Source organism: Sorghum bicolor, chromosome 3 (assembly GCF_000003195.3).
Source record: "Sorghum bicolor cultivar BTx623 chromosome 3, Sorghum_bicolor_NCBIv3, whole genome shotgun sequence".
Lineage (NCBI taxonomy): Eukaryota > Viridiplantae > Streptophyta > Magnoliopsida > Poales > Poaceae > Sorghum > Sorghum bicolor.
This window is the reverse complement of record NC_012872.2, coordinates 14,315,384-14,335,550: the sequence shown is the minus strand read 5'-3', so window position 1 is coordinate 14,335,550 and position 20,167 is coordinate 14,315,384. Positions and strand designations below refer to the sequence as shown.

At 41.5% G+C, this 20,167-nt stretch overlaps 2 protein-coding genes across 3 annotated transcripts; one reads left to right on the top strand and one right to left on the bottom strand.

The window, feature by feature from the left end:
• Window positions 10,585-17,416, top strand: LOC110433903 (ATP-citrate synthase beta chain protein 1). Of its 2 annotated transcripts, none has more exons than XM_021456953.1 (17): window positions 10,585-10,740; window positions 12,881-12,992; window positions 13,081-13,183; window positions 13,301-13,366; window positions 13,452-13,575; window positions 13,803-13,937; window positions 14,498-14,558; window positions 14,637-14,713; window positions 15,025-15,180; window positions 15,306-15,434; window positions 15,538-15,670; window positions 15,783-15,910; window positions 16,064-16,169; window positions 16,270-16,346; window positions 16,438-16,508; window positions 16,610-16,894; window positions 17,030-17,416. In XM_021456953.1, the coding sequence occupies exons 2-17, from the start codon at window positions 12,893-12,895 to the stop codon at window positions 17,103-17,105; spliced, it is 1,827 nt and encodes a 608-aa protein (XP_021312628.1). In that variant the 5' UTR covers window positions 10,585-10,740; window positions 12,881-12,892; the 3' UTR covers window positions 17,106-17,416. The 2 variants fall into 2 exon arrangements, with proteins under 2 accessions (XP_021312628.1, XP_021312629.1); XM_021456954.1 differs by having other exon boundaries at window positions 10,591-10,735.
• On the bottom strand, window positions 17,473-19,064 carry LOC8078174 (probable pectinesterase 29). The gene is made up of 3 exons (XM_002455463.2): window positions 18,834-19,064; window positions 17,909-18,526; window positions 17,473-17,813 (listed from the first exon to the last, which is right to left on the bottom strand). Exons 1-3 carry the CDS (start codon window positions 19,037-19,039, stop codon window positions 17,654-17,656), a joined length of 984 nt encoding a protein of 327 aa, XP_002455508.2. The 5' UTR covers window positions 19,040-19,064; the 3' UTR covers window positions 17,473-17,653.

The following is a 20,167-nucleotide window of genomic DNA, read 5'->3' as shown; positions in this document are numbered from 1 at the left end:
CTGTAAATCTAATTAACTAAAACTGAAAATATTTAACTTCTTAAAAGTGAGATGAGTAAATATTTTGAGATGAAAAAGTATATGTTTGTGCACTTGCTTAAGACATAGCTTTGCAGGCGAGGCGTGTCATGGACCATCCACTAGCCACTAAGCTAGCCATCAAGCTATAAAATGGGTTATGCGAGAGTCCGCCAGCAACAAGGCTATCGCCACGAACGGCCAGTGGGACTCATGGTCAAACGTTTCAAGCCCGTTAACATGTAAGCAGGATAATCACGTACGTCAAACACATATGAAGATAACTTTGTACTTCCTCTATCCACAAAAAAGTCTAACTATAGAACCGTATCTATCATATTAGTTTAAGTTTAACCAGTTTATAATAAATAATTTTAGCATTTATATCTTCAAATAAATTTATCATAAAAATATATTCTACAAAGACAACTTACAGCAAACACATATTGACTGAATGATATTTATAAAATAATAGGCAATTAAACAACAAGCAACACTAGTTAAGAACAAGAACATAATGACATCCAACCAAAATCATTGTATTGAACCATTTAGTTGGAGCAAGACTAGACCATCGTGGACAGAATCGCAGACCATCGCGGAGACAGAGAGAATGAAGTGGGTTCTTGTGGGTCTTGCGGGTTTTTCCTTTGTCTAGTGGGTTTTTGGGAGTCTACAATATTAGGCCTTGTTTGTTTGGATGTGAAATTTTTTTGGATTTCGCTATTGTAGCATTTTCGTTTGTTTGTAGTAAATATTGTCCAATCATAAACTAACTAGGATCAAAAGATTCGTCTTGCGATTCTGTGTAATTAGTTTTTGTTTTCGTCTATATTTAGTGCTTCATGCATGTGCCGCAAAAAATTCGATATAACGGGAAATCTTAAAATTTTTTTGGATTTTGGTGGAAACTAAACAAGGCCTAGTCAGCAAACATTTTGCAGCTGCACATTGGCCACAAAAAAGCATTCTGGCGGCGCGGCTAGGTGGCTGCTAGTACAACCAGCGCCGCCTGCAACCCATGGCTTTATTTAGTTCACCTAAAAAATCAAAAACTTTTGAAATTTATCGTCACATCAAAACTTGCGTCACATATATAAAGCACTAAATAGACGAAAATAAAAACTAATTGCACAATTTACCTGTAAATCGCGAGATAAATTTTTTGAGTCTAGTTAGTCTATAATTGGACAATAATTGTCAAATAAAAACGAAACTGCTACAGTACCGAAAACCAAAAATTTTTGGAAACTAAACAAGGCCTTAAGACACGTCTGCCTAGCTGCACAAAGGCCTTGTTTAGTTCCGAAAAATAAAAACTTTTCGGTACTGTAGCACTTTCGTTTGTTTGTTACAAATATTATCCAATCATGGACTAACTAGGATCAAAAGATTCGTCTTGTGATTTACAGCTAAACTGTGTAATTAGTTTTTATTTTCGTCTATATTTAATGTTTCATGCAAGCGACACAAGATTCGATCTGACGGGGAATCTTGAAAACTGCGCGCTTCCAACAATGGAAGGAACAGTCTCAAAAAATAATTAAAAAAAACATTGGAAGGAGCAATAGCCGTTTGCTGATGCCTGGCAAATGGACTCGTGCCTCGAGTCCTGACGTGTTTGGACTTTCTTTTTTCAAAAAACAGGTGTCTGGATATCATTAAATTTTATAATAAACTTAGAAAATATGATCACCGAGAACTCAAACTTGGGATAGGTTTCATCATAACCAGAAAGTAACCTAATTAGCTACTAAGTTACACGCGGTTTGCTCAGACATATTTGTTTGGTTAGTACCTTGTACTTATTAATATATCTTTTGTGACGAATTTTATACATAAAAACACTTTGAAATATGAATATTATATCTTGTTTTATATAAAGAAGTTATATACCGATAGATTAATTATTGTTGAAAAAAAAGGTTGTCCTAAGAAAACAAAATATGTCTTATACAGAGTGTTTTCAAATACTAATCCTAAATTTTATAAGCACATGGGGTTGTTAGTTTCATGTTTAGTTTGTCTAAAACTAATTAGATTTTACTGTAGAGACTTGACTCATGCTCTGAACCTAAATAATCGTGTCACTAGACAACCTTTTAACTGTGGCAACATCTAACTTGTTGGTGGCGACAGTTCATCATGTCCAACCTAAAGTGTTCATTGAGTGCACAAAGTAACTATCTATGAGAGGCACAGTTAAATCACCACTTCTAGGGCGAATCCAACAGGGTTTGGCGACCTCGACGAAACTTCTAAATCTTTTAGTAAATTACTGTTCAAACTCAAGAAATTTTATACCATGCCATGAATTTGACCTCAATGACCCCAATAATGCTTTTGGCTAGATTTGCCATTGGCCACTTCAATTTGAAATTTTGAACACAAGTGCTTTAAACTAGGCTAAAAAATGCTCATTTTTTATCACTTGTAGATACACACTTGTAATGCCTTACTCCACATGACCTCTTGTCGGACTATGCAGTTCAATATGAGTACATTGACTAATGGGAAAGGATGTCGCACGATGGACCTATTTGGAACTACTTCTCAAAGACTCAAATAGATACTCAAGAAAAGAAGCAGCGAGGTGACTAAATGCCAAAATTATCCATGACTGCATATCAAGTAAGCACTTTCTCTAAAATCAACCATGCATGAGACAACCCTATTTGGATGCTGACTCCCAGGCAGCTTCAATTCAACGCTAGGCAGTGTCTCTGGGCGTTCGATTTCGATTGCTTGCCTGGCAGGCATGTCTAAGCGAGGACAGCATCCAGACAACCCCAACTTCTGTGGAACACGGGTGTGAGGGTTCTTCTAGTGCCTCCCTCCTCATGATCCACTGCCCCTCCTTTACTTACGCCTTTCCACTGTGCCTGCGTTGCTCCTCCACTCGCACTCCCAAGCTCTACTTGTTGCAACTTCTAGGATATCGTGCACCAAGACACTAATAACAGATTTGTCATCACATATATCAATATCACTATTTTGATATATTGCTCATGTACAGACAACATCTACCTCAGCTATAATTGTTGAACCTAGATCTCAAGAGTTAGCACAAGAGATCTTGGTGGAGTATGTGAATAAATTTATGGCTTAATAAAACTAAAATCCTATCTAGTACAAATATCTATAGGGACAAAGCATGCCATATCTCAAGACCCGATCATGCCAACATATTTATCTTAAGCATTTGAGCATAATCTATCCTTAAAGTTCTTATTTAAAAAACTTTGCATACATGTTCTGCACTTTCTAGGCTCTGCAGTGCTTTTCGAACGGTCTGGGTGTCACTAACAAAAGGTTCCGCAATCCACTTCAGATTTGTTCACTTTGGACTTGCATCTCACCCCCTAGACTGTCCGGTCAAACCAATAGACAGTCATATGTAACATGCAATATGTGAGGTGTCTCCCTCACATGTCATACTCACTCACACCAACACCCCCACGCCACTAGCCCTCTCTCCTCTCCCCTCATTTTGACCACAAGGAACACATAAACATGTAGAAGGAGAGAAAAAGGTGAGGATGATGAAAGAGGGCCACGACCACACCACCCTGGTGACATGCTCCGCCACACACTTATCTCGCTAGGGTTGGAGGAGAAGGCCATCCCAAGCATCTTCTTCATCTTCATGCTGTGGAGCAAGCTCGAAACTGATCTCCCTGCATGAAGCATCCTTGGCCAAGCTACTGCTGTTGGAGGATCCCCGTGACATGGTGAGCTAGCCCCAGAGCCTTCTCTCCCTCCATCCCCATCTCTACCGGTCTCCCCATTGAGCTTCAAGATGGTAATGGGGCCCCGATCCCCGATCCTCGACGGGGATTTCATCCATTAGGGGACCTTGCTGGTCAAAAATTGATCCCCACGGGGAGCTTAACGGTTAAAAAGTGATCCCCGTCGGGTGATGCGGGGGGCAGAACGTTATGGGAGTCCCTGTCCCCGTAATCCGTCGGGGGACTCAAGTATACAGGCCAAAAGAAGCCCATCACAATGTATCCAGCCCAAGCCCAAAACAGAGATATAAGTAACTGGTAACCCTAGCAATCCCTCACCTCACAATCCCAACCGCCGCCGCTAGCCACTCGCGCTCGCTCACTTCTCTTCTGCACCCGCAATCTCTCGCTCGTGGAGTGGTAGTCGTGCTACATCGTCAACTCCCAACCATGGCTTCTCTCCTCCCACTCTCCCACCACCCCGCACTGGATCCATAAGATGCTCGCGTTCACGGAGTTGCAGTCGTGCTGCGCCGCTGCTCGTTCCCAATTCAGCCGCCGTGCCTCCACTCATGCAGTTCTGTGCAGGGGCAACCAAAGATATGCACACACACACACACACACACACACACACACACCTAGGCCATGCGCACAGCCTGTGCTCAAACTAGGCTCCGTCAGGATGGATGCAATAGATGTGACTATTGAGCTTCACGTTGGGGTCTTCATTCCGATTCGTTGATTTTTTTAACAGTGTGCATTTGATGCCTGTCTCTATTCCATGTAAAGAACAAAGTCCTTGTAGTATTTTTATGGTTGAATCTGTCAAGGATTTTGATTTATTTCAGCATTTATTCTGAGTCAGGCACTTTAATCGGGTGTGTTTCGCCCGACGGGGCCCCGCGACTGCTATCGGGGATGGGGACGGGGAAAAACAAGCACCGAGACGGGGAACAGAGCCGGGGAGCGGGGGAAATTTGGACGACCGGGGACGGGGATGGGGTGCTGCTCCCCGGCGGGGATGTCCCCATTGCCATCTTGAATTGAGCTCCATGCCCATCCATGGCCACCATCACCATGGATAAGCTTGACCTCCACACACACCATGCATGATGTTCAACATCTAGGTCGAGTTCTCACATTACTAGGAGACCATAGCAGCAAACCACACTCGAATCAGTCTCTAGATGCATCTGAAATCATTCTTAGAGTGATTTCTACATTGTTGATATGTCCTATCGAACAATCCGACCTCCATGAGTGAATGGTCTAGCAAAACACACATAAACACATTGTGTTTTTGCATATTCTAGCGAACGGTCCACCAGTACACAATAGAGGTCTCATATGTATGCATAATCTTGTAAAATTCATAAAAAACCATTGTAACTATTTAAAAAAACATTTTTCTATTTTTCTTATGAAATTCTCTATCATCTAAACATTAGCTCAACTCTAAAACTATATTTATAATTTTAACTAAGGTTTTGAATGTATTCTTGGTTACTAAACACATAACCACTTTTTGTAAAACTTCATCAATCATGAAACTAGTTTTGTTGGCTTTCTTTGAGAATGTGCTATCTAGAAAGCATGTTTTGTGCATCATCTCATTGCATATATACACATAACATATCTTTTAGGCTTCACATAATGAACCAACACTAGAAACCTTAACAAATATGTGGCTTCTAGCTTCACCCTCGCACAAAGAGCACATGCACCTTGCTAGATGGGCGCTCATAAGCATTGTACGAACACGCTAGCATAGTATCATGCACATACAAAGGCTCCCACCACACTAAGCACCAAAAAAATCATTTAGAACACTTACTTGTGTTCTACTGGATGGTTCAACATCACTGACAGAGGGTCTGATAGATCTTACGCTTCAAAGTTTTCTAACCAAAGGAGTCATGCATTGATGCTCGAACCATTCGAACAATTCATCTCCTAGATTCTCAAAACTAACACTTTTGGTTATGCACTAGAAATGAACCCACACTAAGGCATCTAGAATAGCCTAATTCCACTAGACGGTTCCAGCTATAGGACCTCACAATTTGAGGCCACTTGGATGGTCCAAAAGCACATACTGGATGGTCCAAGAGTACGTCGATAGCACCTCACTTTAAAACTTGTGTTATATGCTATTAGCACATAATACTTCTCACATAATCTACCCATGTTTGAGTAGGCCATATCAATTACGAGCATCATGTTTACTCCCTTGTATCTTGCACTCACTTAAGAGTTGAACCACACACCAAGCCTCTCTCATCTTATAGTGTACCTCCTACCTTCCATCTTTTATTTAATGTATTGTATACGTGACATCTCATACAACACATGCATAAGCTTAGGTACGCGAGGTAGGAGCGAGGCTGAGTAATGGTCCAAGCTATTGGAACATCTCATACATCAGATAGGCACCTAATCATCTTATCTCTTCTTACAATTGCATAACTAATTGTGTGTTATGTATATGCATTTCTATATGTACAATATGACTAGATCCCATGAGCACCTAGTTGAGTCTCCACCCTTGTTATCATACCATTATCTTAAAGTATTGAATGTTTTACAATTTCAGAACATAACACATGCTTAGCTTGCTTAGAAATGGTAGAAGAGGAATTTGTGATGAGTTTCTCACCATTCGCATGATATAAGACTTGCTTGCCAACTATGCAACATCAAATTGAGCAATGATCTAAAAATTGATCATATGATGAACTGACTCGAGGACTGATAAGGGGTTGGGTCATGGCAAGATAGAAGAGGTCTTGAATGATGTAGCTCGCTAGACTAGTTAAGGAACCATATCATTGTCATAGTGAGTTGGAGTAACCCCAGTATAGATGATATATGTCATATATGGGTGTGGCGACCCTAGTAACTTTTTGTGAGCAGTGCGTGGATTCAGCTCGAGGTGGGGTGTTTTCATGTTGTTCATGGGCAATTTGGCCACACTTATGAAAGCTAGGCATGGGTATGGAGGTTTGTCCTAGTCTTTAATGTTGGCATGAGGGCACTCCCAATGCAGAAACTATCATAGTTTCTATGAATATTAATTATACTGCCATCAAAGCATTTTGCTGATATGACAAGATAGTTATTGAAGAGAGAGAGCAAAAATCATAGAAACCGGGTCTAAGTGAGAAACCATGTCTACACAAAAACCAAGACATGAAGTGATGTGATTGGTTGAGAATGGAGAGATAATGAATGTGATTGGATAAAAAAGTATTCTATAGAAACTAGCTATTGGGACCATGATTCTATATATAGTGTCTATAGAAATTAATAGGTATATTCTAGCATTGGGACTGCCCTGATTGTATATCTCTATAGAGTTTTCTTTGAATGCTTGAATGTCTTTGATTGTTTTTACTTCTAGATTTAGAGTAGCATGTTGTGATGAATGACTCATTGAAGATCGAGCTCCACTTTATGCTTAGTGTTCATACATGCTTAAATTTGTCCTATGCTTAGATATAGTTGGTAGATAACATTTACTTTATACATGAAATGATATTTATATAAATCCAACTTTAATTTATATCTTGGTAATGCCAATTGCATACTCCTTTGTATATTATATGAGTAAGCCCTGCGAAGTACTCAGGGTGCTGTTATTAAGTTGTTTTGCAGGTACCTAAAGAACATTGGTGGACATGTCACCCTACCGATGTCAGCAAGGTGGGTGAATGACAAGGAGTCGCCCAAGCTATGATAGTGATGCCCATGGGCACGGTGGCCACTAGTTACTAGTTTAGATTTAATTTGTAGCATAGGGGTTTCAACCTAGGTATAACATGGTAAGGTAGTCACCCGGTTCTCACTACATATAGGTTAGTTAGTGTCTTCACTAATTTTGTACAATTGACTTAATTTGACAAGATTTGTAACACTTGTTTTGTTGATTTACGTATTATTTTGTTGAGATGTAATCCTGATTTGTAGCAGCCATACTGGTATAATATGCAATCATGATCATGTATTTTGATGTAGTGGAGATGAGGGTGGCATCTCCTTGGATCACCAAGGTTGATTTTCTTACATCAGACCGGTCAAGAGGATGACATTTGATTTATATGAATTAACATGACGGGTCTCTACAATATATATGGTTGGTTTAAATATGGAGAATGTTAATTTCTACATGGTATGTTGGACCTATCTAGTTTTTAGATGGAGTTTATTTTAGAGAATAGCTAAATCAGTAAATCTAGAAATATTTTTTGGTTCATCTTTTAGAGTAGCTAATGGATCCAAAATAGTGCCTTTACTTCGTATTATTCAATACTTACGCCATTCTAGAATTTTCGTTGTTATAAACCTTTGTAGTTTTAGGGGAAAACACAAGTCCCTTAGGGGATATCACGGTAGGACACGAATACTAAAATTGTTACAATGTAATGAGAAGCACAGACTATGCATACTCAACATCATACAACTTTAGTGCCCAAATCTATATCTATATCTCTTGTAATTCTAAACGCCACTAGCAATTATCTCAACACACAAGCTGTCCACCTCAACAATACACTATTATAGACAATTAAAATCCACTAGCACATCAAAAGCATTTGTTGTTCAACGTACCACACAATCCACTAGGATTAGTTTCTCGTAGTTTTCCCCTTCGTATAAGTAATTATGTATACTCTAATTTATTCTATACCATTCATAATTTTCTGCAGCAACACAGGGGTATGCTTCTAGTTAAACTAAAAGCTAAGTGCAATATTTGAAATAGTTAGCATTGACAGATATTGGTATGTAAAAATAACAATTACAACACATTTTATGCATCACTCAGTTTTGATCATAAGCTATCATGTTTTACATTCTAGTTAAAGATGCAAATGGATAGATACGGATGGATATCACTGATATTGTATTTGTTTTTACATTTCTATTTGGATTTAGATTCGAACACAGATTGTGCTAGCTATGTTGAATAGGATACGATTGGATATCAACATCATAAAAATGCAATTTGAGTATTCAGATATGAATACGGTATTGGATATTGATTATCCGGACTCGAATATGGATAGATCTGAATCTCATCTAAACAGATTTAATCTTGAATATGGTCAAAAAAATATCCTAACCATTTACACTTATAATTCTAGTACTCTATTTATACTAAAATATAAGGTATTGAAGCATTCAGGGCAAGTTGTTAGGCTCCAGCTCCTCATGTGAAGTGGCTTCTCTAATGAAGCTAAAGCTGTTTTTAAAAAAATGTTTAACAAAAATATCTTCAATGTAAGTTTTGTAATAATTTGATATGTGAGAAGGAGTCGAGAGAAGCCACTTTTTCGGCTCTAGCTCCTCTATATAAAATTGGCTTCGGCTCCTTCAGCCACCTTGCATGGAGCTATTTTTTATGAGCATTTGACATAGCCTCTTTTAAGAACCACAAGGGCCTCAAAACTTGCTTTAGATTATAAAGTATTCTAGGTAAATCAATATGTCCCCAAAGCACCAATCACAACGGTAATATGGTAAGCATAAGATTTCTCTATTGTTAATAGAGGGTAAGGTTGTTTTACCCCATAACCTGTCTTAAAATTCTTAGAATACCATTTATTTCAGGATAGAGAGAGTATATCTTAATAATAGTTATGAGAACATTGAATAAATATACTCCATCCAATAATACAGTAATTTAAGCATTTAAAAATTATACCCAAATATAAAGATTTTGGAGAATAAAAGTAACTTTGCATTAAATAGTAGCACAAATTTAGTAAGTATAAAGTGTCATATCTTTACATGTCATTTATATACTTCTATAGAATATATTGTATTATATTATGTATTTCAGGATGGTAGTATATCTTAATAGATATGAGAACTTTGAACGGATATACTTTATCCCATAATATAGTACACTCAAGCATTTAAAAACATACCCAAATATAAAGAATTTTAGAGAATAAGAGATAATTTCACATTAAATAGTAGCACAAATTTGGTATGTATTATATCTTGTCATTTATATACTTCTCTAGAATATCATTCGTAGCTTTGTTTCATTTATGTTTGCGTTATCACACATACAACTAAACAGCTCGTACTGGCTTCATGTCAAAAGGCATATAACATTTATCTATTTAGAGTTATGGCAAGATAGGTCGTGTTTCCGCACGAGCGTGCGACCTCACCCACTACCCTTGCTACCACTGCTCGCGGACGTCGATGATATGCCGCCTCGCCGCACCGCTCGCCCTTCGCTCCCGTCCGTTGGTTCTGCCTTCGCTAATCTGATGCCTCCATCAACCAATCGTCGATAATACTCCCCCGCCCCCTGCTTCACCCAAACCGCCGCCTCCACCACCACGCCCGGCAGTGCTTCGCTACCTCGTCGCCCCACCCACCTACTGCCACCTGCCGCTAGGTTAACTTGCCGTAATCTAGAGCCAAGGGAGATGGCAAAACCCTAACCCGCCTTCAACATAGGCATCGACGCCGACATTGATGCGATGGTTGCACGGTGTCGCAGGCACGCGACCATGGCGTGCTAGGGTTTACATTTATTTATTCCATTCCATTGTCAAACTCCTTATTATATATATGGATGCCACTAAAGACATACAGCTGCATGTTTGAAAACGATAAATTCCTTAATCCGCATGCTCATTTTCAAACACGTGGCTGGCTAAAACAAAAGTACATTTGACAAGTAAATACCGAGTGCCAAGTACTAATGGCTAGTCCATTCCTACGGCTCATGGACCCGGTCCAGACAGTCCTCGCGGCGGCGTGGGGCGGGCGGGGGTAGATGGGCAATGCGTCGCTCGCCTCGCCTCGCCTACTCCTCACCGGCCCCCCATCCTCCACCCGCCACTATAAATTCCTCTGCTTCCGGCCAGCTCTGCTCCGCCCGTCCCAGCGACGCACCACTGATCTTCCGGCGAAATCCCGCTCCCGCGTCCCCCTCCTCCGGCCGCGCCTCGCTTCGCCCCCGCTCCGTAAGGTTCGCAGCTTCCACACCCCCAGCATGCACACTCCCCCGCTGCTTCTGCTGCCGCTCTCGCTCTCTGCGGCATTAGGCCGAACGCTCGGCGGCCCGGATCGCCGGGCCCCGGATCTGAGGATCTGCGTGCGCCGCTGGCGGCGGGATCGCGCGTGGATCTCGCGCTTCGCGTGTGATTTAGTGGGTTCGGGCGGGAATGGGCTGCCTGCATGCCGCTTGTGATCTGAATTTGGCCGGGAAGTGATCCCATAGCGCGAGTTTGGTCCGATTGCTGCCCGGTTGTGCGAGGAGTCGTGGGGTTTTGTTGGATACTGGCGATTCGGACTTCCGAGTGCGGTTTTTGTATGGATCTGAGGGGACCTAGCGGTCTGGTAGTGTTGGGATTGGTGGCTTTGGCAGCGACAACTAGCGAGGGTTTAAATTTGTCGTGTTCGGGAAGTTAACTTCGATATTCATTCTGGCTTAGTCCGTTGTTAATGATCGTTTAACTCGTTTGCAAGTGATGCCCATGATCTTGTAGGAATGGGTTACTGGGGATTTGAATTCAGTGACTCGTATGTTATTAGGAAACAAAAGAGCTTTGGACAGCAGGAATAGTAGCCTTACCAATATTGGACTAGTAGGATGCTAGAGAAACAAAGAGGTTTGGACGACTTGGATTTTGTAGCCTATAACTTGCACGATGTTGTCATTGAAGAATGATGGAAGTAGTTGGGCAATGATGCCAATGCAATGTACCGGTCTGTTGTACTTGAGATCTGATTTTCTGCTTCGAGTTTGGCTCCTTTATGGTATAATACTTTTGGATGTTGAGCTGTCTTCTGTATGTTGTACTTGAGATCCGTTCTGCTTTGATTTCAGCTCAGTATTATGCGGGTTGTCGAGCTTCCTGTTTTATTTGGTGTAGTAAGTGGATTTTGGAAGACAAGCTCACACGTGTGTTTGGATAGAAGAAGTGTTTCAGTTTCTTGTGAGAATCGGTTGAATCACTTTCAAACGGTCTTTCCAGCAAGTGATTCGGAACCGAAACGTTTCACCCGTTTCTACATACGCATGTGAAACGGTTGGAGGCTGGTTTCGCACAGATTCTCATCTCATTGCTTCCTACTTTTTTCGTTCTTTTTTCACTTAATTCTTTTTTAGTGCAACAAGTTAAAATGCTTTGTATTTAAGTTGTACTCCACTCACAAAAAGTTTAGAATTTTTTTGAACATATTTTTATTTAAGAGAATCTGAATCTACCAGCCAAACGATTTCCTAGAGTGATTCCAATTCATCATAAAAAACGTTTCTTAAAAGAATCTGAGTTTGAAACGTCTCTGCATGAATCCGGAGCCCTGCCAAACGCACCTGAGTGTCCTGTTTATGCTTTTGTATTTTCTTGATGTGGTCATATTATAATAGGATTTAATATGCCCTGCATTAGTCTTTATAGTTTAGGACTGTAAATTCATTTTTTTTTGTTCGCTATAAATTATGCCTGTAATTCTTTGTTTGAGATCATTGTAAAAGATTCCTTACCTACCTGGTTATGAGAAGTAGAATTAGTTATACTGCATGATTGATTACTGGAAAAGAATCAAAGAAATTACCGTAAGACTGCCCACAGCGTAGTCGAGGTTGAGAAAGCTATCATAGCCGATGCCGAAAAAACCCTCCAACCTCACAGTGTTTAGCATCGATATGCATGTGCTTGTAGGGACCAACGTCAGAGCACCATCTTCATTTTCTTTGCATGAGCAAGTAGGAAACGCCAACTAAAAAATACTATTTTATTTCTCAGCATTGACGCAAGTTGGTTCCCCGATGCCAATGTTTTTGAACTCGGCATCGCTTCACACAATGGCACTACCCAATGCCAAGAGTCACTTTTCCATGTTTCAGCATCGCTTCTGACTCACATTGTGGGTAGTCTAAGTTAGCTTTAGAGCTTTCAGTTTTTGTGTTTTCTCGCATGTGAGATTCATCTTGTAGCTGTTCATTGCAATGGGATGGATTTATGATAGCCCACTATTAGTTTGGTTCTGATAGTTCACTGGAATTTATGTACAAGGACTGTTAGAAGTAATATTAATTATGATTTTGTATTGTCTGCCCGTTACTTTTCTGTTTATCATATTATATAATTCATTTTTTACAGGAGCAGTAAATCATGGCGACCGGCCAACTTTTTTCGAAAACTACCCAAGCATTATTCTACAACTACAAGCAACTTCCCATCCAACGGATGCTTGATTTTGACTTCCTCTGCGGTACACATCAACTCTTCATTCTTGGTTAACATGGTAGAATGGCATTCCTGACTTACTTATTCCTTATTGACTTTGTGTTTCTTTATAGGGAGAGAAACACCTTCTGTTGCTGGAATAATCAACCCTGGTTCTGACGGTTTTCAGAAACTTTTCTTTGGACAAGAGGAAATTGCTATTCCAGTTCATCCTACGTAAGTTCTGTAGGTCCTCGTATCTGTCATTTCATTGGGCAAGAAAATTGTTCTATCTTTGGTGATGACTATGCTATTGCTAGCACAACTTGGTATTTACTTGTGTATCTTTTGTAGAATTGAAGCTGCCTGCAATGCTCACCCAACAGCTGATGTGTTTATCAACTTTGCATCCTTCCGGAGGTTAGCTTTTATTTCAGTTATTCTTTTGTGAAACAACGCATGGTCTTGAGTAACTACACGGTAACTATATTTGAGGATTTTGCAGTGCTGCTGCCTCTTCAATGTCAGCCTTGAAGCAGCCAACAATAAGGGTTGTAGCCATTATCGCTGAGGGTGTTCCTGAATCAGATGCAAAGCAGCTAATTAGTTATGCACGTGCTAATAACAAGGTAAGGACTAAGCTTAACAAACTGTTTTTTTTCAGACCAGATGATTCATTTACAAGTTATCATCTAAACAGTACAGCTTCATATCAATAAAGGATTATATCCTTCTAGACAAGTTTATAAAAAAATTGCTTCTGGTTCATCCCAGATATTGCTATTGGCACACTCCATGTCTTGTCACCTGCATACTGTCCCTTATTTTTGGTTAACAGTTTTAATATTGTTTGAAGGTCATCATTGGACCTGCAACAGTTGGAGGAATTCAAGCTGGTGCTTTCAAGATTGGTGATACCGCTGGAACCATTGACAACATAATTCAGTGCAAGCTTTACAGGCCTGGATCTGTTGGTTTTGTGTCTAAATCGGTAGTGCCTTCATACCATTCTTTCTTTATTTGCTTTGCTTGTCTACATACAACAGCAAGAGCAGCAACCAACACCCCCCCCCCACCCACCCACCCAGCAAGCAATCTGGGGCAAGCTAGAGATGAATCCAAGCAAGAGCTACTAACACCAAAACGAGAAAGTAAAAAGAAAAAGAAATATAAATTACTTAGTATAAGATACTAAAGTTCTTGCTTGGTATCATGAGTACTTAAATATCTATTTCATGGTAAGAATGAGAATATAATCTGTTTCTTATCAAGCCTTGCATAATATATATGACACACTAAATAGCTTTCTAGACTTTCGAATGCAGAGCATGAGCCTTGGCCTTATGTTTAGCTAGAATATGGAAATATAAGTGCATATGCAATTAGTTTTTAGGTTGAATTGCTCAATTTCTGTTTCTTCTATTTCTCACTCATTGGCTAGTTTATTATGTTCATTTGCATGAGTCTATTCTGAGTGTAGTTTTGGATGATCATATGCATCCCAAACGGCAATGAGGCCATGACAAACTAACATTTCATTTACATCCTCAGGGTGGCATGTCAAATGAGATGTACAACACCATTGCCAGAGTGACAGATGGTATTTATGAAGGTAACACAGCTGTGTGAATATTTTATTTTTTCAGCACACACAGATGAATGTGTACTAACTATTATTTTAAATGGTCAGGAATTGCAATTGGAGGGGATGTTTTCCCTGGATCAACTCTGTCAGACCACATTCTGCGTTTTAATAACATACCACAGGTTTGACATTTTACACTGGTTAAATCCATATGTGAAAAATAGTTAGTTTCTTGTAGTGTTATGCATATGCATATTCTTGGTTTATCTTTATGGTGAATTGTCTGTGATGGCATATACACTATAATAATATATTAAGACTACTCCTGTACCATACTCTTACACACCTTTTATTCGACAAATAAAATCTTATGACTTAATGGTTGTTCAGCATAAAGAAAGCTTTCAACATGGTGTCTAATGTTTACCATTTGTAACTGAAGCCTGGAGCATTGGTGTACTAACTTCTTGTATTCCATGTTTGTTGGTTTTAGGTTAAAATGATGGTTGTTCTTGGGGAGCTTGGTGGAAAAGACGAGTATTCACTTGTGGAAGCATTGAAACAAGGAAAGGTTCAGAAACCAGTTGTTGCATGGGTTAGTGGGACATGTGCACGTCTATTCAAATCAGAAGTGCAGTTTGGTCATGCTGTAAGTTTTGGAAAATTACTTGGACCCCCCCCCCCCCCCCCCTCTCCACATCCCCCCTCGTCCGGGTTTGTCAGAAAAATGGTGTATTTACTATCCAGAGATCTTCTTTTCTTGGGACGTAACAGGGTGCCAAGAGTGGTGGTGAGTTGGAATCAGCACAAGCTAAGAATCAGGCACTAAGGGAAGCTGGTGCAATTGTGCCGACTTCATATGAAGCTCTAGAAAGTGCAATTAAGGAGGCATTTGACAAACTGGTATGTTGATGAGTTTTGCTACATTGTTGTCTTTTAAGCATTATTATTGAATAATCTAATGTATGGGAATCAAGGTTCTGAGGCTCAAATTTATATTTGACAGGTTGAGGAAGGAAAAATTTCTCCTGTGACTGAAATTACACCTCCTCCCATTCCTGAGGACCTTAAAACTGCAATCAAGAGTGGGAAGGTCCGAGCTCCTACCCACATCATCTCCACAATCTCTGATGACAGAGGTTAGGTTGCTGGTGCCATGTTATTCCATTTATGCTCTGTTTTTTTTCATCTGTATGTGTCTCCCCCCCTCAGAGCTGAGTAAGTAATATTGGGTGCATGCTTGTGACACAGGTGAGGAACCATGCTATGCTGGTGTCCCTATGTCTACAATTATTGAACAGGGTTATGGAGTTGGTGATGTTATCTCTCTTTTGTGGTTCAAGCGCAGCCTTCCTCGCTATTGCACTCAGTTTATTGAGGTAAGTTATGGGCATATATGATATACTGACATTGATACCATGTCTTCTTTACAGAGTTCAAGCTGTAGTAGCTGTTGATTATTCTGACCAACAATGGTTTTCTATACCCTGAGTTCATTTAATCTAAAAGTTTTTTTCCCATGTGCCTCATAGATATGCATCATGCTTTGTGCCGACCATGGTCCCTGTGTATCTGGTGCTCATAACTCTATAGTTACTGCTAGGGCTGGAAAGGACCTTGTTTCCAGCTTGGTGTCTGGTGAGCTATTTGATTTCTACATGCAAAATTTCTACCCTTTGACTGCATAGATTACCAATATTTATGGCTGAAACATTAAAACCGAGTTCTGTTATCACAGGATTATTGACAATTGGTCCCCGCTTCGGTGGGGCAATTGATGACGCAGCCCGATACTTCAAAGATGCATGTGACAGGGTGAGCCAACTTAGATTCTCTTCATGTTTTTAGCATCTCCATGTTTCTTAGATCGTTTAATCACTGTAATGGGTCTATCAATTGGTCGCAGAACCTCACGCCGTACGAGTTTGTTGAAGGCATGAAAAAGAAGGGAATCCGTGTGCCTGGGATTGGTCACAGGTATAGCATATATAGCCTTTTCATGAGTCAATCATAAAAAAAATCTTTGCACTTGAAAATGGTTTTGTGACACAGAAAGTTCACTCGCCTGTGTCAATTAGGATTAAGAGCAGAGACAACAGGGATAAGCGTGTGCAGCTTCTACAAAAATATGCTCACACACATTTCCCTTCAGTCAAGTACATGGAATACGCTGTCCAGGTTGAGACCTACACCTTGTCCAAAGCCAACAATTTGGTTCTGAACGTCGATGGTGCGATCGGGTCACTTTTCTTGGATCTTCTGTCTGGAAGTGGAATGTTCACCAAACAGGAGATCGATGAGATTGTGGAAATTGGTTATCTTAATGGGCTCTTTGTGCTTGCGCGTTCAATTGGCCTGATCGGGTGAGTCCTATTCTGTTGTTAATTGACTTCTCTTTGGTTATGCTATGCAATGATTGTAATGTTATTCTTCTAGTTTGACCATTTGTTTTGCAACGTCACTTTTCTGAAAAAAAAATGTGCTACTTTGATTCGCAGGCACACCTTCGACCAGAAGAGGCTTAAGCAGCCACTCTACCGTCACCCATGGGAGGATGTCCTGTACACCAAGTGAGATAGGAGCCATTCTTTGCAAGGCATAAAGTATTGTTGTCGCCTAGGGCTTCCAGCTGTCTGTACACTTCATAAATCGAGCAGTTCCAAAAAAGGATTGTTGATGAAACTAGGGGGGGAGAGAGGAAGAGGAACATCACTAGTCAGCACTAGATTGTGTGTTTTGTGTTGAGTTGCAAATTCAATTCCTGATTTTTGTCCTGCCATGAACCGTTAGGCCATATTGTATCGGAAAGAATGCTTCCATTATTGTTTCACCCCAGAATAGTTTCCCTTCAAAAATCTCTCTTATACAGCCCTCTGATTTTTTTTCGTTGATAATTGCATTTCTACATTCCGCTCGTGATGGTTGCATAAACCATCCTCTCTTTTTTTTTCCATCTAAATTTCCTCCGACTTGTACGCAACAGATCGTCAAAGGACACCTGTAATCATTTTCATTGCCTATGTTTGCATCCAAGCCTGGCACAACCCAACAAGTACGTAATTAACCTTTGCGTATATAACTTTGTGCACCATCACATTGTTATTGCTGTCCGGGCCAGGAATCTAGCGTGGCTGCGCGTCGAGCCAGCCGTCGGCAGAGACGTAGGAGAGGTCGACGAACTTGGCGAGTTCGGCGCCGCTCAGGTCCTTAGTCCATGGCACCCGGCCCGTCCTGTTGGACCCCTGCCCCGTGCACCCTTCCTCCACCATAGTCAGCGTGCCCCTGTTTGCATGCAGTTGCAGATTAGATTAAACCTGTCAGTCAGTCAGATTGGCAAAAAAAAAAAAAAATGGCAAGCAGAAGCAGAGAGCACTGACTCTGTGCCCTTGTAGCCCCACGCGTCCCACCCCTGGCTGACGACGACGCCGGACATGTCCGTCTGGTAGAAGATGACCCTGGCGTAGCGTCGCCACGCGCGTCCCAGGTACGCCGGCGTGACGCCCCTCACCGTGCAGCCCTTGAAGACGAAGCCGCTCGTGTCCGCCTCGCTCACCCTCCCCTGCGCCGTGATGAAGCCTGGCCACACGGGCGTCCGCGCCGTCCATATCTCGCACCCCTGGAAGATGGACTGGCCGTTGCCGAAGATGAAGTCCATGGCGCCCTGGATGTGGCAGCCCTCGTAGTAGTGCCTCCCTTGGATGTCGCTCAGCGTGTCCTGCACGCTCACGAAGCCGCACCGGTAGAAGGACGACCGGTCGCCCGCCACCAGCGCCGCCACCGCCGGCGCGATCGTCGTCGTCCCGCCGGCACCGTTGTACGTGTTCTTGAAGGCGATGTCGCGGGCCATGAAGTCGGCTGAGTACGCCGCGAACGTTGGGGTGGCGGCGGTGCTCGAGTCCCCGCCGGCGTGGTCCGCCCACTCGATCGACGTCTGCTGCCACCCCTCGCCTTCCAGCAGGATGAAGCTCTTGTTCTGCGGTATCATCACCTTCTCACTTGGTGCATCCATGCATCATCGATCGTCGTGATCAACAAAAAAAAAAAAACAGACACAAAATTAGCTACACTACTAGTACTGTGTGCGTGAAACCGTCTGTTGGGAAATCTTTCTTCTTTAGACGAGCGAAACAAGTAACTGAAAGTTGGGCGAGGAAATGGAGTGAATATGGATTATTGGAGACACTCAAACTAAAACCTTTCACGTTCTTCATTCAAGCGCAGGGTCGAGATCCATGATGTCTGAACAATACAAGTTGCACTCGAACTACACAAGCGGTGCTGTGCACTGCATGGATTACTTACTTGTACACGCCGGCGGCGACGTGAACTCGGATCCACTGGTCGTTGCCGAGCGGAACAGAGTCGACGGCGTCCTGGACCGACGTGAAGTCGGCGCCGCCCTTCCGGTTGACGAAGATGCTTCTGGCCACCACGGACCTCGCCGCGTCGTCGCAGCGACCTCGGGGCGCCATGGAAGCGAGCACGGCGGCTAAGACGGCTAGGGCCATTTTGAACAACGGAGGTCCTAGCCGGAGCCTCGTCATGTTGCCCGGCCCCGAGAAGAGTTTACCGGCGGCGGCGGCGGCGGCGGCAACAGCAGATGGGAGCAGGGCAGAGCAGCCAGCAGGGCAATTAGAAGGGAGTAAATCCAGGGGCGAGTAATTGTCGTCATGGCTGGATCGCCGGCCGTTCTGAGCTTGGCAAGTAATCGTTTCAGTTCCCAAAGTTTCTAAGCTGCCTGAGAATGCGTATCGTCTCACGTGATTTTGTCCAGCCGCACCTGCTTCTTCGTGATCCTCACCTTCCATTCCACCGATGGAGATGGAGGAGGTTTCAAAGTCTGCTCTCGACGCTCATTATTGCTTCTAGTAAATATTAGCCTCTTTTTTCGCCTTCATAAAACCTAGCATACTTACTCTAATTTATAAGCAAGTTTTAGTGTATACTCCTACACTAGTACTATGGAGTAGTAATAACTAAAAAGCTTTTGGCATTGTATTTGCTGGTTGCTATGTATGCACACGATAAAATTTTTGACAACATCAAGTCTTTGGAGATAGTATTGCTAAAACAAATTAAGCCTTACTACGTCGTCAAAAAGAAGGCATGATATAGGGTTGACTCTTCTTATTTAGTCTGCACGGCAAGGTCGCCAAATGACATTGCAGAAAGGCATCATATTGTGATGAAGCTTACTAATGAGAGGGAAATTATAGTAAGGTTTCAATATATACCTTTATTAGTTTATAAGAAAATTGACTGTTAGTAATTTGCCATCGATCGGGTATATACATGATGTGCACATTCTAGCGTTACCTTTTATACATCAATGTAGACTACTATTAAGGCCTTCCATAAAACATTGCATCTACTAAAAAGGATTTTAGGGCAACCTGGAGACAATCAAAATATATTTTGACCTATCCGTAATTCCGTATCTGCGATATGCTCGATATATTATATACTCTCTTTCTCTCCTGAAAAGCTGAACTCCTAGAATCCGTATTAGTCAAATTTTTTTAGAGTTTGATCAACTTTATAAAAAAGAGTATATGTATCCATGACATAAAATAAGTATCTTATGAAATATATTCTCTGATCTAATGGTATTAATTTGGTAATATAAATCTTAGCAA

What these genes read in the sequence shown, in the direction of transcription:
- LOC110433903 (XM_021456953.1), top strand. Translation starts at nt 12,893, where the DNA reads ATGGCGACCGGCCAACTTTTTTCGAAAACTACCCAAGCATTATTCTAC. An exon ending in AACTTTGCATCCTTCCGGAG is followed by an intron (nt 13,367 to 13,451) that starts GTTAGCTTTTAT and finishes AGGATTTTGCAG; the next exon opens with TGCTGCTGCCTCTTCAATGT. An exon ending in GACAGATGGTATTTATGAAG is followed by an intron (nt 14,559 to 14,636) that starts GTAACACAGCTG and finishes TTAAATGGTCAG; the next exon opens with GAATTGCAATTGGAGGGGAT.
- LOC8078174 (XM_002455463.2), bottom strand. Translation starts at nt 19,039, where the DNA reads ATGGCCCTAGCCGTCTTAGCCGCCGTGCTCGCTTCCATGGCGCCCCGA. An exon ending in GTCGCCGCCGGCGTGTACAA is followed by an intron (nt 18,527 to 18,833) that starts GTAAGTAATCCA and finishes GGATGCACCAAG; the next exon opens with TGAGAAGGTGATGATACCGC. An exon ending in TGGGGCTACAAGGGCACAGA is followed by an intron (nt 17,814 to 17,908) that starts GTCAGTGCTCTC and finishes GCATGCAAACAG; the next exon opens with GGGCACGCTGACTATGGTGG.